At 37.5% G+C, this 15,633-nt stretch overlaps 1 protein-coding gene across 3 annotated transcripts in view; it reads left to right on the top strand.

Moving 5' to 3' along the window:
* Positions 1 to 15,633, top strand: part of IARS1 (isoleucyl-tRNA synthetase 1) — a 114,650-nt gene that overhangs the window by 14,699 nt on the left and 84,318 nt on the right. For all 3 annotated transcript variants that reach the window (XM_054587993.1, XM_054587994.1, XM_054587995.1), the window contains 5 exons: positions 870 to 987; positions 7,228 to 7,375; positions 11,083 to 11,170; positions 11,456 to 11,516; positions 14,546 to 14,641. In XM_054587993.1, coding sequence (XP_054443968.1) covers positions 870 to 987; positions 7,228 to 7,375; positions 11,083 to 11,170; positions 11,456 to 11,516; positions 14,546 to 14,641 — 511 coding nt within the window. The remainder of the gene's footprint in view (positions 1 to 869; positions 988 to 7,227; positions 7,376 to 11,082; positions 11,171 to 11,455; positions 11,517 to 14,545; positions 14,642 to 15,633) is intronic.

The following is a 15,633-nucleotide window of genomic DNA, read 5'->3' as shown; positions in this document are numbered from 1 at the left end:
TTAAAAACTGGGTCTTAAAATAGCTAATCTAACACTCACTCTGCAGTCCTCTATAAGTGTTCTACCTCAAAGTATATACTTTAAGAAAGAGTTTAACCTTGGGAAATTAATTGTAAAACATCACTTTTTAAGCTTTATTTAAAGCCAAAGAATGCCATGAAAATGCTCAGTTTTCTTAAAAATGTATCATAGCAAAGGAGAGGGGTTTTAATTCATTTGTTGTGGCAGTCACATGATAATTGGACTATAAGGATCGAATTTGAAAGTGGGAAAATTTGAGGCTTCCCCCAGCGCATCCTAGCATCCATTTGGGAGAGTTGAGCAGTCACAGGAGAATCTGGAATGACTGTTACTGACATTTGCCGTGTTTTATTAATATATTTTGCTTGAAGTAACATAATTAAGTATTGAATAAAGGTTTTTGACTAGTTGTAGGGGAGAGAGAGATTCTAACCCCAGTGGTGTAATACTGCCCATTATAGTAAAATGTAAGCAATATACCAGAAAACCATTAAAAACAACTGAAATATCAGACATAGTGGAGTATTTTTTCAGCATTCTTGAAAAATGTAAATGTGTACTGATATGTACGGTTTTACATAATTGGTACTTTACAACATAGTGTTATTTTTCTCAGTATTAAGTTATGAACATGTTTCCATGTCAACAAATAAGTAGTATTTTTATGTCTACATAATGTCTCATTCTGATCTCTTGTAATTTACTAGATAATCTTCAGTTCAGAGACACTGTGTTTTCACATTTTTGGTTGACACAAACTAAACATTACCTGGTGTAAATGTTTACATTTGGGGAAACAGAGTTTAGGTTATATAATTATTCCAAAACTTTGTCTCTTTACTTGCTAGGTGGGTCTTCAAACAACTCTATGATAAAGGCCTTGTTTATAGAGGTATGAAAGTGATGCCCTTTTCTACTGCGTGCAACACTCCACTTTCCAACTTCGAATCTCACCAGAATTACAAGGTAAGTAGGATGTCGTTGGGCATTATGTACACAGAAAGTTAAATGGTGGTAGTGAGCAAGGTAACTGGTCCCAATATAGAATGTTAGCCTAACAAGTCTTATCAGTTTGATTATTTTTAACTGATTGCTGGTAATGTTACCAGTCACTGAACTGAAGCTCTGTTAAGATTGAAAACAAGGGATTACCTTTTCCCTGTGATATTTGTGAATAATGTCTTACTTAATGTGATAGGTTTTGCTTGTTTTGACCATACTTTTATGACTCTGGTTTACAAGTTAAGCTCTGCCCTGTTTTTCTCCTGTTACTGTTTCACAAGAGTTGTTGGTTTGGATGATTTTTATCTCTCACCTGAGATCTCATAGTTCATTTATTTATTACTGGTATTGGAAAAAAATCTGATTGGGAATGGATGTACAGTATTATAAGCTTCTTTTCTAATCAATGGAATATCCTGTCATTGGTTTGATAGATTTTAGACATGTCTTACAATAGGTATAAAATATACTGCTTTAACTTATCTAGATCGTGAAGGCAATAAATCTTAAGGAACTGTGAACTGTTTGTTCTCGTGTGTGTGTGTATTGAGGTGTTTTCATTTCTGAAAATTTATCCTTCTCTTTTTAAAGGACATTGATTTTTGAGGGGAAATTCTCATTTTATAGCTAGATTTGGAAATGTTACTAAACCTTGCATTTTGAAAGCACTTTTCATCTTATAGAATGCTTTTCATACGTTTAGTTTGATCTTTGCAAATCCTTCTAATGTGGGCATAATAATTCCTGTCTTCCTAAATACCCTTTTATGGTAGTACTAATAATTGTGTTGTATTTCTTTTTAATAAAATATTTTAAGCACATACGAATGTAGAGAATTATATACTAAGCACTATCTTTTTTTAAACAATGCTGTAGTGCCATTTTTGCACCTAAACTCATCAGCAGTCATTGTTAATTTTAAATACTTTAATATTCTTTAGTTCCTTTATATCAGTAGTGTTTCTTTTTGTCTCATAAATACCATACCTTTTGTCCCTCAGGTTTATTTTGGATTTTTTTTTTTTAGTCAGGATTTAAGAAAGGTTTATCCATAGTAATAACTGTTTTTGTTTCGTATTAATCTGTAGGTCTCCTTTTCTCTTTCTATTCTTTTTCCTTGCAAATTATTGTTTAGGAGACAGTTTTTGTCTTGAGAGTTTCCACAATGTGAGTGTTTGAGTTGCGTCTCCATGATCTAATATAACATTTTCTCTGTCCTTTATATTTTGTAGAAATTGGTACTTCATTTTTATTTTTATTTTTTTCGTGTATGTCGTTAAAGAGGTCAGTATTTGTTTATGGTCTTGGGGGTGTTGTTGTCAAGGTGGGGTGGTTAAAATTCATAAACAATTAAATGGACAAATCTTAAGTGTACCATTTGATAATTTCCATAAATGGCATCTCTTTTTTATAAAAATATATTAAATACTACAGATATTAGTTGATTAATTTTGCTTTTGCAATTTGTGGAAATGGAAAGAACCACTCTGTTTTTTTGTTTTCTTTGTAACTAGCTTTTCTCACTCAGCATTCTGACAGTGATCCACGTTACCTGTAGTTACAGATATTTGGTTCTAATATCTATATGAGTGAATATACCATAGTATATTTATAGCACTTTTCCATTTCCTTCATTACATCCTGATAGGTAACTACTATGCTGAAATTGACATTTCTTTCCCATGCATATTTTTATACTTTTACTATCTACATAAATATCCATAAACAGTAAGCATTGTCCTGCATGTTTTTAAATCTCACCACTCTACTTACTCTACATCTTACCTTTTTTACTAAACACTATTTTTTAAAGATTCTTTATCTTGATACATGCACATTTAAGTTTATTTTTAACTGCTGTGTAGTGTTTCATGCAACAGGTTATAATTTATTGTTTTGGTAGACATTTGAGTGGTTTTGAGGGGCATAGCTATGATCATTTTAAATATAAATCCTTGTCTGTCTATGCTGGGTGTCCTTTGGCACCTAAATTTTTCCATATTAGACCTTCATAATAGCTTGTGAGCTTCTAGAACTTAAAAAAGTTACTCTCTTCCATAAACATTGTCTAATTGGGAAAGAACAAGCTGTGCAAGAGTACACTGAGTTTGAAGAGAAAGGCCTTCCAACTGTTTTCAAGGGTAAACCACCTTTTGGTATATAAAAATACTCATTTGTTATTTGTCTGAGTTTTTGGTTTTTGAAAGTCTGGTTAATTGGAAGATTTTTGAAGTTCAGTCTCATTGGGGAATATTTTGAAACCATTGGAAAATTTATCCCAGTACCCAAAGGCAATCATTATTAATGTTTTGTTTGGGTTTCCATGTAGAAGTTTTAAGTTTTATTTTTTTATGTTCATTTCTGTACGTGCTAAAATTAATCTTTTACATCTTAGTGCCTGTTGCCTTATTTTAATGATAATGCCTGTTTTCTGCTCCACCATTTTCTTGCTCTACTCCATATAGTTGCACAAAATGAATAAGTCTGTGAAGCCAGCACCCAGATAAAATAAAGAACCTTATCAGCCTATCAGTAGCTCTCTCTTCTCATCATGGTCCCTTAAGTTAGCTGTGCACTCCTCACCTCTCCTTCCAACTGCACTGATTTGTTTGCTGATTCTAAGATATACATAAATGGCTTCATACTGTGTGATTTTGTTTGTGTATGTCTGCCTTCTCTTGCTCAAGATTGTTTGAAAGTCATCCATGTTGTGTTTGTAGGTTGCCATTTTAATTATTATCTAGTTTTTTTTTAATTTATCCTAATATTGATGGACATTTGGGCAATTTTCAGTTTGTAGTTCTTATCAATAGTGCTACTGTGAACATTGTAGAACTTGTCTTCTGTACTTATCTCTGTTAGACACATACCCAGCAGGTGTGGAATTGTTGAATCAAAAGGTATGCTTATATTTAGCGCCAGTACACAGGTTGGCAGCCTTCAAAGGACCATCTAGTAAATATTTTAGGCTTTGTGAGCCAAATGGCCTGTCTTCCAGTACTCAATTCTGTCAAAACCATTCCTTGCTCTTGATGTGTATGAAAACAGGGTACAGCCAGATTAGGCTTGTGGGCTGAAGGTTGATTCCTTTCACTGTAGTATATACTAGCATAGAGTGCTCCAGAGTGGTTATACTGAATGATACTCCCACTAGACAATTCTGATTGCTCTGCGTTCTCCCAACACAGCATTTTCTTTTTATTGTGTAGCTATTCTGTAACAGAGGGGTCTGCCCAGATTTCTGGGGAGCAGGGAAGAAATCCTGAGAGCCAGTACCTCCCGTCCACCACCAGAAGGGAGGGGTTTACAGGAAGTGATGATGGCAACCCTGGATTGAGATGAGCTGGGGTTAGACAGGCATCAATGCCTGGGAACCACTGTAAACAAAGGCACCATGGCACTAACCAGCGTGTGTTGCCCCAGCAAATGAGCAGTTCGTGACACCAGCTGCACAGAATCTGGGCTGGACGTGTGGGCCAAATCCCCTATCTTGGGTCAAGACACTTGTGCCCCTGTTCACAGCTGGGAAACTTCTTCCCCGTTCTGTGAAATGGCATCTGGAAGAGGGACAAAGATACTGTGATGCTGACAAACGTGGCAGACATTAAGAGTGCGTTGGTTGAAAAGCCAGATGCACCATTGTGCATGGGTTTGTGGGCCCAGACTTTAAAACACATCACTGGGAGAAACTTTCTCTCTTCCTTGCTGCCCGCACCTGATTGGGGTGGGGCATGGGAGCTGCTTGCATGATAGGCACATGAAGGGCCCACTCAGGGCTTCTCCCCCCTCCACCTTGCACAGTGGGGGGCCCGCCCATGGAGGTAGAGTCCCACTCCAAGATGCGTCTTCCATTGCAGGCCCTTGAAATGCAGCTACTCTGTGATACAGGGGTCTGGGACTTTGCCCTTGCTTTTGCCCTGAGGACAACACATGGAGGCATGGGCTGGGAGCACTCACTGGCCCTGGGGCGCGAGTAACTGTTGGGTGCAGGGTCCCACAGATGGAGCTTCTCTTGCATGAAGTGATCCGGCATCGCACCCCAGGCCCTGGGAGACAGAGGAAGCTGCAAGAGATAGTAGTGGTCTGGAACCCAGAAGTGTGTAACTGAAAGCTGGAGAAGTAGAGGCTTGTTAGTGTAGCCTCCTTGGGCTCTGAAAGGATAGATAAGCATGATAGGTAACTAATGGGCATGGATTTGGAATTCTTTCTGGGAACAGTGGAATTTCTGTGTTTTGTGGAAGAGGTTGGCTTGGAGCAGGGCTGCTCCCAGCCACCACGCCCCAAAATTGTATACCTGTTAATATAAACCTCACCTACTTCCACGTTATGCTTGTTCACAAGCATTAGGTAGTCAGACCCCAGGCTGCTCGGTTACAGTTCTATGATTGTGTATTGGTTACAACTAAGGTTGTTTTTTTCTTTAGGAGATGAATTATTATTGAACCAAGTTCAAATTCCTACCCCTTGCCACACAACAGCCAATGAGTTGATTTACAGGGTGCTGAGGCAAGGCAAGTGACTTTATTCAGAAAGCCAGCAAGCCAAAAAGATGGCAGAATGGCATCCTAAAGAACCATCTTAAGGAAGTACAGAGTTCAGCCTTTTATGTTAAGGGAAGAGGGAAATAGGAGGGGAAAGAGGTGACTAACAGCTGCATGCATCTGTGCACCAACAGGGTCCAAGGAAGATTGTGAAACTTTTTTGTTCTTAGTCTGTTGATTCTAGCTGATGCGAGTCCATTCAACTCTTTGATAATCATTTTTGTACATGTTTCTCTTCTTGAGAGAAACAATTTCTGTTAAGTGAGTTTTTTGTAAAACTTAGGCCACAAGCAAAATTTCTCTAATGATTAGCATGTCTCTATGCAAAACTAAGCAGAAGCTATTAACCTGAAGGCCATTGGAACAAAGCAGGCTTGAACAAGGTGGAGTGAGGCCAACATTTCATTCTGTTACAGTTTTGGCATATTAAAATTTCAAGTATACGGTGTTTCAGAATGACTCATTTTTAGATTTTGGAATAAAGAATAATTTTTTCCAAAGTTATTTTGTTGATGTACTACTTATAAAGGGTATACTGTAAAATAGATCATTGTAATAGTGAAACCTCTATTATACATATAGCCCTCTTGACACACTTAATATTTTATATCTGACTACAGTCATGCTCCATTTAAGGATCTATTAGGCGAGTTTGTCCTTGTGAGAACATCAGAATGCAGTTAACACAAACCTCGGTGTAATAGCCTACTACAAAGCTAGACTATATGGCAAATAGCCTTTTGTTCTGTTGGGAGGAGAAATAAATTCCCTATACCATTCTGGCTTCTTTGCTAAGTCATTCCTACAATAAAAGCCAGATTAACAGGAAAAAAACAAAGAAGTTTAATAGCATGTATACCTTCTCTGTACATGGGAGAGACCCAGGAAAACTGAGTAACTTGCAAAAATGCAGAAGCCACCTTAAAATATATCTTGCTCAAGTCTAGATGTTAGGGGTGGTGGGAGTCATTTACAAGAAATTGCCAGGAAAATCACATTAAAAAAAAGTAAGTTTGCTCTGCAGATTTACACAGTTGTCTTCTGTATTGATAAAAGAGTTTCTGCAGATACATTCTTCCTCTTCCTGGCACTCGGAGAGGAGAAACTCTTACAGGTGGAGACTTCCTTTACAAAAGTAAATGTCTTTTACAAAAACTAACTTACTACTTGGTTTTCAGAGCTTCTCCCAGTCTACTGTTTCTTTAATTGATCTAATAAAAATAGACGTAATTTAGGATGACATACTCTGTTTCCCTACACGTCCTAGGCTACAAATCTGTACAGCATGTTACTATACTGAATATTGTAGACGATTGTGACACAGTGCTACTAAGGCTACCTAATGCATTGCCTTACAACCTTATGAAAGCTACGACATTACTAGTCTATCCTTTAGAAATTTTTGAGCTCCATTATAATCTTTATGGGACCACCATCATATCTGCAGTCCATTGACCAAAATATCAATATGCAGTGTATAATTATTAAAGCTTTTAAAGTTTATTAAAATATATATTTGAATTTCTGTTTTGTTTTTATAAATATGGTAAGTGCTTTTTAAAATCTCAGTTTGTTCTGAATGTCAATTTATTTTTCAGGATTAGTTTCTTTTCCTTCCATGTCTAGGGTTTTGTAAAAGAATACTTTGTCAAATTTCTTTCAGGATGTTCAAGACCCTTCAATATTTGTAACCTTCCCTTTAGAGGAAGATGAAAATGTATCTTTGGTTGCTTGGACAACTACTCCCTGGACTCTTCCTAGTAACCTTGCCCTCTGTGTTAATCCAGATATGCAATATGTAAAGATTAAAGGTAAGTGTGAGCCTAGTTAATTATAATCAATATAGATGAAATAATTTTAACATTTTGGGAAAGAATGAAAGTTTCATTTATTTTTGGAGTAAAAATAGAAGCTCTGAAAAAGTATTAGGCTTAATCAGAACAATAAACTCTAAAAGAGGTTTTTTTTTTCTAATCTGTTAAAAAACAATATTCAGCCAAATAAATTTGAAGGTCTAATTGGTTTTATTAAGTAGTATACCATTTAGCAACTAAAAGAGTACTGCTAAGAGTTATGCAAAATGAAAGATATTTTTAGGAAGAAGGCAGGGCATGGGGAGCTATTGGAAAATAAAAGAAAAAAAGGATTATATTTAGACCAGGACAAATGGGTTTTTGAGTTGTGTTGGTATTTTTTGTTGGTGGGGTATTTTTTGTTTTTTTTGTATAATTGAATTCAAAAATTAAAAGGAAAGTTTTTTATGTTTGGGCCAAAAACATGGATGCACGTTAAGCACGGAAGTCCATTATATGTGGCAAAATACAGGAAGTGGGGTGAGGCGGGTTAACTGTTAGGGTGGTCAGTGACATGGGCTGTGAAAGAATTCACAGAGAAGAAAGTGTAAAGAGTAAAGTATTTGTTCACTCTCCAAGAAAGGAGAGGGAAATAGTGTGGAGAGATGCACCAAAATTGAGAATTAGGGGCTGTGAGTTTTTATTGGATTATAACTAGATTAGATAAGGTCAGGAAGTTGCTGTTGTGTGGCCTCTTGGCTATTGGTGTAACAGAGCAAACTAGGGCCCGTCCACTTGTCACCTTGATGTATGACCCAGCAATCAGTGTTGAAGGAAACAGGTTTTTATTTACAGGATTCTTACCTCGGGGGTCTGGGAGCACTCCTGCTCAGAGCCCTGTTCTCCTATGAAACCCAGCACTTACCTTGTTTTCCACCAGGCTATAAGTCAAAGACATGCCCCAAAGTTCCCCATATCCTTATCTGTTCCTAAGCCAGCTATGCAAATCTCCGTGCTCTCTGAAGTATACACTTGTGAGTTTCAGTCTCTATCCTCCTACAGGAGGCTGCCCTCTCCTTCAGGAGGCTGGGGTACATTGTCTTTTCTGGCCTCTGTGTAGTAGTCCAGGAAAACATGTGCCATGTTACTCTGGATCATGGTGGAGCCCAGGGAGTCACACATACCAAGAGAGTGGCTTCTCTGTATATCCCTCAGAGAAACAAAAGCTAGAGTTCCAGGCATCTCTCACAAATCCGTGATTGGTTCAGCAGGTTCCTGTCTAGCTCCATCAGCTCTCTCCTTATACCCTTTCCTCAGCCTGCATGGCTGCCTTCCTCACTACCTCAGGCCACATAGCGGAATCCGAACTCCTAGCCGGTACGACTTATACCTTATACACCAACCCTCATGGTGGACCGCCTCACTAGAGACTGTATAGCTGCATGCTGCTTCCTCTCAGACCTCATGGTTGAAATTTCCCTGGCTCTTTCCTTCCTCAAGGTTGCCAGTAACGACTGACCTCACAGCCAATGGGGCAACGCTTCTACACCCTTTCAAACGCTTGGCTTGGCTTCCCTTCCTCTCAGCGTACCCTTATTTTTTAAATGCTGACCTGGAGCATCCTGTGTGACCTCATATCTGGCCCCTCCTATAAAGTGCTACTTTTGCCAGTTCCCCCATATATTTAACCTTCTTTTGGCTGTCATCTTTAGTCAGAGCAAGGTTACCCGTTGACACAGCAGCCTGCCCTCTCCTGCAGGTGCTGTATAAGCTCCCCAGGCTAAGTCTGAAAGTCAAGTAGACCTTTTATCCAAGTTGGCAACACAGCTATCAACTTGCCATTGTTATAAAAGATATCTTAACCTCTATATTATCCCCTTCCCTTATCCTATCACTCATCCTATCATTCCCTTCCCTCATCCTCCAACTTTGGGCTATGGGGAACATTTCCACTTTGCACCCCGTTTCACTGGGGCATTGTTATACAAGGCTGCAGTTTGTTCCAATGTTATCTTCTGCCCATGGCTGTAGGGAGCAGTTAGTTTTGTTCTTGCTTTCCAGTAATTTCCAGTCCTGGGGACATAAGCTCAGAAGAGAAAAATGGCAGTCATGTTTAACAAGGTTATAGGCCTGCTTGGCAAATGGTGCCACGATAGCAAGTGGTGCTGGCTTAATCCTTTCATTAACTACCACTAACTTTACATGCACAGGCATGGTCTCTACCTAGGTGCTAAAAGGTGTTTCCTGACAACCAGGAGGCTAGACACTGGCCAGCATCAGCAGTGCAGTCTCAGAGCTCCTCCATTGCTATGCTCTCTCCTGCCTCAGTATCACATATTTTGTATCACAACTTGACTTTGTGTCTTTCTAATATTCACTGGTAGAGAGTTAACCACAGTCTAAATGAGGCCATTTTAAAGATACTTATATGAAAATAGAAGATTGGAACCTTCAAGGTTTTGATAGTTTATAGGGGAGGAGGGGAAGCAAGGGAGGAAAAAAAAAACCTATGGGGAAAAAAACCCACCTTACATGACAATCAGCATGATCCACAGTAGCTTTTGTTGGCAAGAGGAAAATATTGATAAAGGAATGGAGAGGATTGGGGGTCAGAAAACAGGTAAATTGTATTATTATTTAGCCATGCCTTGGGAGTGGATGGGACCAAGAGTTGGTTTCTTATGATACCTGCTGGGAAAGAGCTATTGTATACATAGAGCCTGGTTCTATAACTGCTCTTGGTCACCCTTGAGACATAGCCATTCTGTAGTGAGCCTGACAGCCTTAGGGGCCATCTGGCTGAGATTTCAATCCTGTCACTCTGCTTGTATATGCCTCTTGTACTTGGTAGACTATGCGTTCTGAGTTTTATTCAGAAAATGTAAACTCCACTTGTAATGAAGTTCCTATGAAGTCAGGCCTCATGAGTGTCAAACTTATTTATAGCAGTTTTTCAATGAATTACAGAAGCCTTCACGAAGATTCACATTCTCATTTTTCTTATGGTGAATTGTATGTATGTCATAGGCTCTAGTAAATTCTTCGGTATGTTATCCTTTATAGGTGGGAATTTTTTTCTAAGGTTTTGTAAGACAATGTATCTGTTAAATTTTAAATGTTTATATAATTGTTCCAGCTTTTCTATTTTTAGGGTAATATGCTCCATTTCCAATAAGAATACAAAGAAACATACAAGGATACTCATCCTAATGTAAACAGATGTTCACAGTGTATTATGTGAAAACAAATTTTAAAACTATATTGAGTTATATTCCACAATTAAACCACTCAGTCGCATAATATGTGTTACCATATGCATAGAAAAATACCTGGAGATAGGCACTCAAATATATGATAGTTAGTGCCTGAGGGTAGATGAGATTACGGGGGACTTTTATTTGTGAACTTCTTGGTTTAATGTTAATGACTTTGAATCAGTCACATATATTACCTTTGGTAGAAAATAAAGATTAGTTTACTTAAAATGAATAGAGGTGCACTTTACAACAATTGATGAGATGCCTAACAGCGTTTGATGTTTTCATCTTTTTAGTATCCAGAAAGCAGTGTGTAGTGTTCTTTGCAATGTTTCTCTGCGAGTATGGAGCACACTGAGTACAGGTGATACAGGAGTTGCTGGAGGGACAGCTATGTTGATGCATTTTTTTAGAGTAAGACAAAGTGTGAATATCACTGAGGTCCATTTTTTTCTATTGGTCTCATAGATGTTGTAAGAGGTACATCACTCATTTTAATGGAGGCCAGATTACCAGCCCTCTTTAAATTGGAAAGTGACTATGAGATCCTTGAAAGGTAAGTATACAAATCATTGACTTTTGCATGTGTGTCTTTAGTTTTAAAAAAATGAGATAACTTTCTTATCCAAAAGCTGTATTATTCAAGTTTAGTTTAAATACCAATACCATTTTAAATATTAAGTACTTTTTTAAATACTAGCATTTTTGGTAACGTGCCTACATTAATGACTAAGAAACAAGTAAATCAGAAGGGGATGGTGACTTGATGTGGCTACAACCTAATTCCTTTGGTAATTTGAATATAATTGTAAGTTTGCTTTTCTCTTTTTTTTCCCCCTAGATTTCCTGGTGTCTATCTCAAAGGCAAGAAGTACAGACCCCTGTTTGATTATTTTGTGAAGGTAAGCTTAGGGAGCATTGCCACAGTGACTCTCCACGACCCTTGTATTATATTGATAACTAGAGCAATATAATGGTAACTGAAGTGGTCTGATTATTATATTGTTTTCATGAGTGTGCCTGAATCAAAAAGTCTGGTGTGAACAGAATTAAGTTCTGTTTGTATTCCCTTGTTCTAATCATTAAAATCTTACAGGAACTTTAAAAATACTTTTCTCAAGTTACATAAAAGATTACTTACTTTTGATAAGCTATATGTGTATATATTTATTGTTTATAGTGTACACATCACCCAGGAATATGATGGTTTTAGTTTTTGTTTTTACAAATTTAGGCTGGTACTCAAAATAAGACTATAAAAAAATAAACAGTTCATTTAATGGAAATTGACTAGGTGGGTGTTTAAATCTAGGCACCACAACAGAGCTCATTAATTTAGTAACTTTTCTTAGGAGTAATAAAGCTGTTTTATGTAGTTTTCTGACAACAGAATTTGCAGCTATAGTTGTAAATCCAACCACCAACAGAAGAACAAGGTCAGCAGGAATCAGTCCTTATTTATAAGTCTTAGAGTAAAATGATGAGCAACACTATCAAACCTGGCTTTACATCTTATGTAAGAAATATATTCAGTGGGACATATTGTTATCCAGCAAAACCTTACAGCCCAGAATAAAACATTTGCTTACCTCTGTGTTGTGTTTCAATTCAGTAACAGAATTTGCTTAATACAGATGACACCTGCCATTTGGACTGTGTCCACAGTGTTGCCTACACCTGTCTTTTCATTTTCACGCTCTTTGAGTGTTTTCCGTGTTTCCAGTCTCCTAACTAGTGGCCCTTTCCCTCATTACATGTTGCTGCTGATGGATATCCCTATGCTTTGCCTGATCTGTTTCGTCCCTGTAAGCCTGTAGTTGTTTTGTTTGACAGCACATTCCTCACTGAATGTTCTCCACTTGGCATGAGGCAGACTGGCTTCCTAGTCGCATCACCTAACATATCTTTTGCTTCAGTTATACTACCCTTTTTTCCTGCCTGCCTTTGTTTTCATTACCTTTTTCTTCTGTTTAAAAAATCCATCACCTTTCTGTAATGTCACATCAGCTCTAGTTCAAACTCACTTTTTAAAGCTGAACTTAGATCCCATCGGAAAAAGTGTTTTCTGAAATGCCTCTTTGATTTCTCCCTTCTGGAACATGTCGTTACTGTAGTCGTTTCTCATGTATCTTAACATAATTTGTTTTATGTTTTATTTGTTTTTGTCTTAAAACTCTTCCATTAGGTGAGTGACTGTTAAACTTTCTGACCCACAGACTCAATTGAGGACTTGAGGAAAGCTCAACCCTCTCAGAAAGTGCACGTGGACACCTTAGATAGGAACTTTGGGTTAAGTCATTGGAATATGCACTTAGTACATAGAGTTAAGATGAATAAGACCTATCCATTCACTTAGCTTCCTGCAATTTCTGGAACCTTCTGTGAATTTTAGACAGAGATTACAAATTCTCTGACTTAGGACAAAATCATTTGATATATACCTAAAATACACATTTTCTGAAATATTAAATGAGAGCTATGAGAGTATGTGGGTACAGCACTGTGTTGACTGTTGACCAGTCTCAGCCTCAGTGGGGCAGGATCCGGAGCTGGACAGATATGAATGTAGTGTGGAGTTTCTTGGTATTTATAAACAGTGAGGTACTTTTGTGTTCCCTATGATCGTAAGAACATACATATTCTCTGTTTATATCATAGAAGACTTACCTTTCAGTACCTATGATACCACACCAAAAACATATCCAGGTGATCTGGGTTACTGCAATGAAAAATGTTTGGTTCTTTTTCATGTTTAGTTTTAAGCATGTGCCAAACAAAGAGGTGTGAAACAGTTGAAAATGATACTGTATTTGGGACCAGGTGACCTTGTTTCAGGTCCAGCTTCATTGCTGTTTCTGTGATTTGCGCAAACCATTTTGTCTTTCTTCTGAGTTCACTTGTGAAAGGCAGATGCAACCAGAATATTTTAAAAACATGGAAATACTAATGCCTTTTTCTTTTCCGGGATTATAGACTTAATTGTGAAAATCATTTCTGAAAGTACTTTTTTTACAAAGGCAGAGATAAGAAAGCAAAGGGATTTAGTTGAGCTAAAACAAAGGATATGTGAAAAGAATTGTTAAAGGGATGAAATGTAGAAAAAGTAGGTCTGTAGCCTTATATGTACTAACCTAACTATTGTTACTGAAAAGGAAATCAAATTGGAAATATTACCTCTCAGTGTTACTTTAGGGTAGAATATCTGTAAATAGAACTGGTAGCTCTTGGCTCCCCCATTCTGCACCTCTTGAGGTTTGCCTTTTACAACTGAATAACTTGAGCTGGACTTGAAGTGGAAAGAAAAGCAAAGTGTATGCAGTGATTGAAAATACAGTTGAAGCTTGAACAAGGTGTCAATTCATTTATACATGGATTTTATTTGACTAACCATGGAAAGAAAACAGTTTTTCGCATTCCCAACTGCAGATTGAAAAAATGGTTTTCAGTTTGTTGTTGGTTGAATTCAGGGATGCGAAGGGCCAGTTGTAGAGTCAAAAGTTACACCCAGATATCCACTGCATGAGGATCGGTGCCTCTAACCCCTGCATTGTTCAAGGGTGAGCTATATATCAAGTGGGAATAGTTTAAGGAGTATATTTTCTGAGACTGATAAAGGGCATGCTGAGTGCGAGGCTGGATAGAGGAATCAGTCCAGGAGAACTAACCAAAAAGTCCAGTGTTGTGCTAAGAGACTTACAAAATTTTCTCTGCAAGTCTTTAGATGATTATTTCATTTGTAAGTGATGAGTCATTATTTATGAACTACTGTACAGAATTAGCATGTTTCTTTTCAATCTGAATTATTGCCGTTTCTATTGCTGTAAAGAATTTCACATGTTAAAAGTTTTTCAAGCTCTAAAAGCTGCTATCAGATTAATTTTATGATATGGTACAGTTTCATTCTTTAATCCTCCTAATGTTTCTTTTCCAGTGTAAAGAGAATGGTGCTTTTACTGTGCTTGTTGACAGCTATGTGAGGGAGGAAGAAGGCACTGGGGTTGTACATCAAGCTCCTTACTTTGGCGCAGTGAGTAGTATAAATCTTGCAAATATATTTATAAGAAATCAGTGTCACTGGCTACAGAGTCATTGTCCTCGTATCGGTGCATGTATGCATGTGTGTGTCTTGATCACCACTCTTGTTTAAGCCATGGGGTCAACCTCTTTACAGGCTTATAAAATTACATCTGCAGTTTCTTTTCACCCTGAGCTGATTTCTAAAAATGGTAGGCTACGGGCATTTAGTCTTTCTAAAAGGCAAGCTGTGTTTTCATTCATTCATAATTTCTATGCAGTTTATGTGAGTTTTGACAAGGGCACATAGTCATGCAGTCACCGCGATTAGTCAAACTTCTGAAAGGTTCGATCACCTCTGCTGTTTTTTGTTTTGTTTTTTTTTGTCTAAATACTGCATGATTAGAAGGGAGAAGGGTATGGTTAATTTTATATTTTGCCCAAAGCAATTTTTCTGAAAATATAATCCTTTTAATATTATTTTTATATAAATACAATAGTAGAGTTTACAAGTTAAGGGCACATGTTTTAAAACTAACCAAACCTTTAAGTCGAAGTCCTGCAATAACAAGCACTCCCTGGGTAAGTTAGTTGGCCTGTCTGGATTTTCTTTTCCTCTTCTGTAACAGGGTGTTAGTGCCTGCCTGTCTTGAGACCTAGAAGGACTAAGTGGAATCTTCTATAAAGAGTGTTTAACACAGTGCATGATGCTATAGGAGTGTACACAGTCACCACTGCCAGTGTAGCACTCTGGGGATCTACACGACGCTCTGCTTGATCATTTTGTCAGTGATAGGGGTGATAAGCTAGCCTATTCCATTGGTCATTTTGTTTTCATACTTAAACTCTGCAGATATTTTTATTATGGAAATCTTCATAAACAAAAAGCAAAAAAAATTATAATAAGTCCTTATGTTCACATCATCCAGCTGCATTAATTATCAACATTTTGGGGATTCTGTTTTATGTATCTTACTCCCCGCACCTTCCCCCATGCTGTTATTT

The sequence above is a fragment of the Pteronotus mesoamericanus genome, unplaced genomic scaffold, assembly GCF_021234165.1.
Source record: "Pteronotus mesoamericanus isolate MK-2021 breed Mesoamerican mustached bat unplaced genomic scaffold, CSHL_Meso_final scaffold_125, whole genome shotgun sequence".
NCBI classification, from domain to species: Eukaryota; Metazoa; Chordata; class Mammalia; order Chiroptera; family Mormoopidae; genus Pteronotus; species Pteronotus mesoamericanus.
This window is presented reverse-complemented; position numbering and strand designations above follow the sequence as displayed.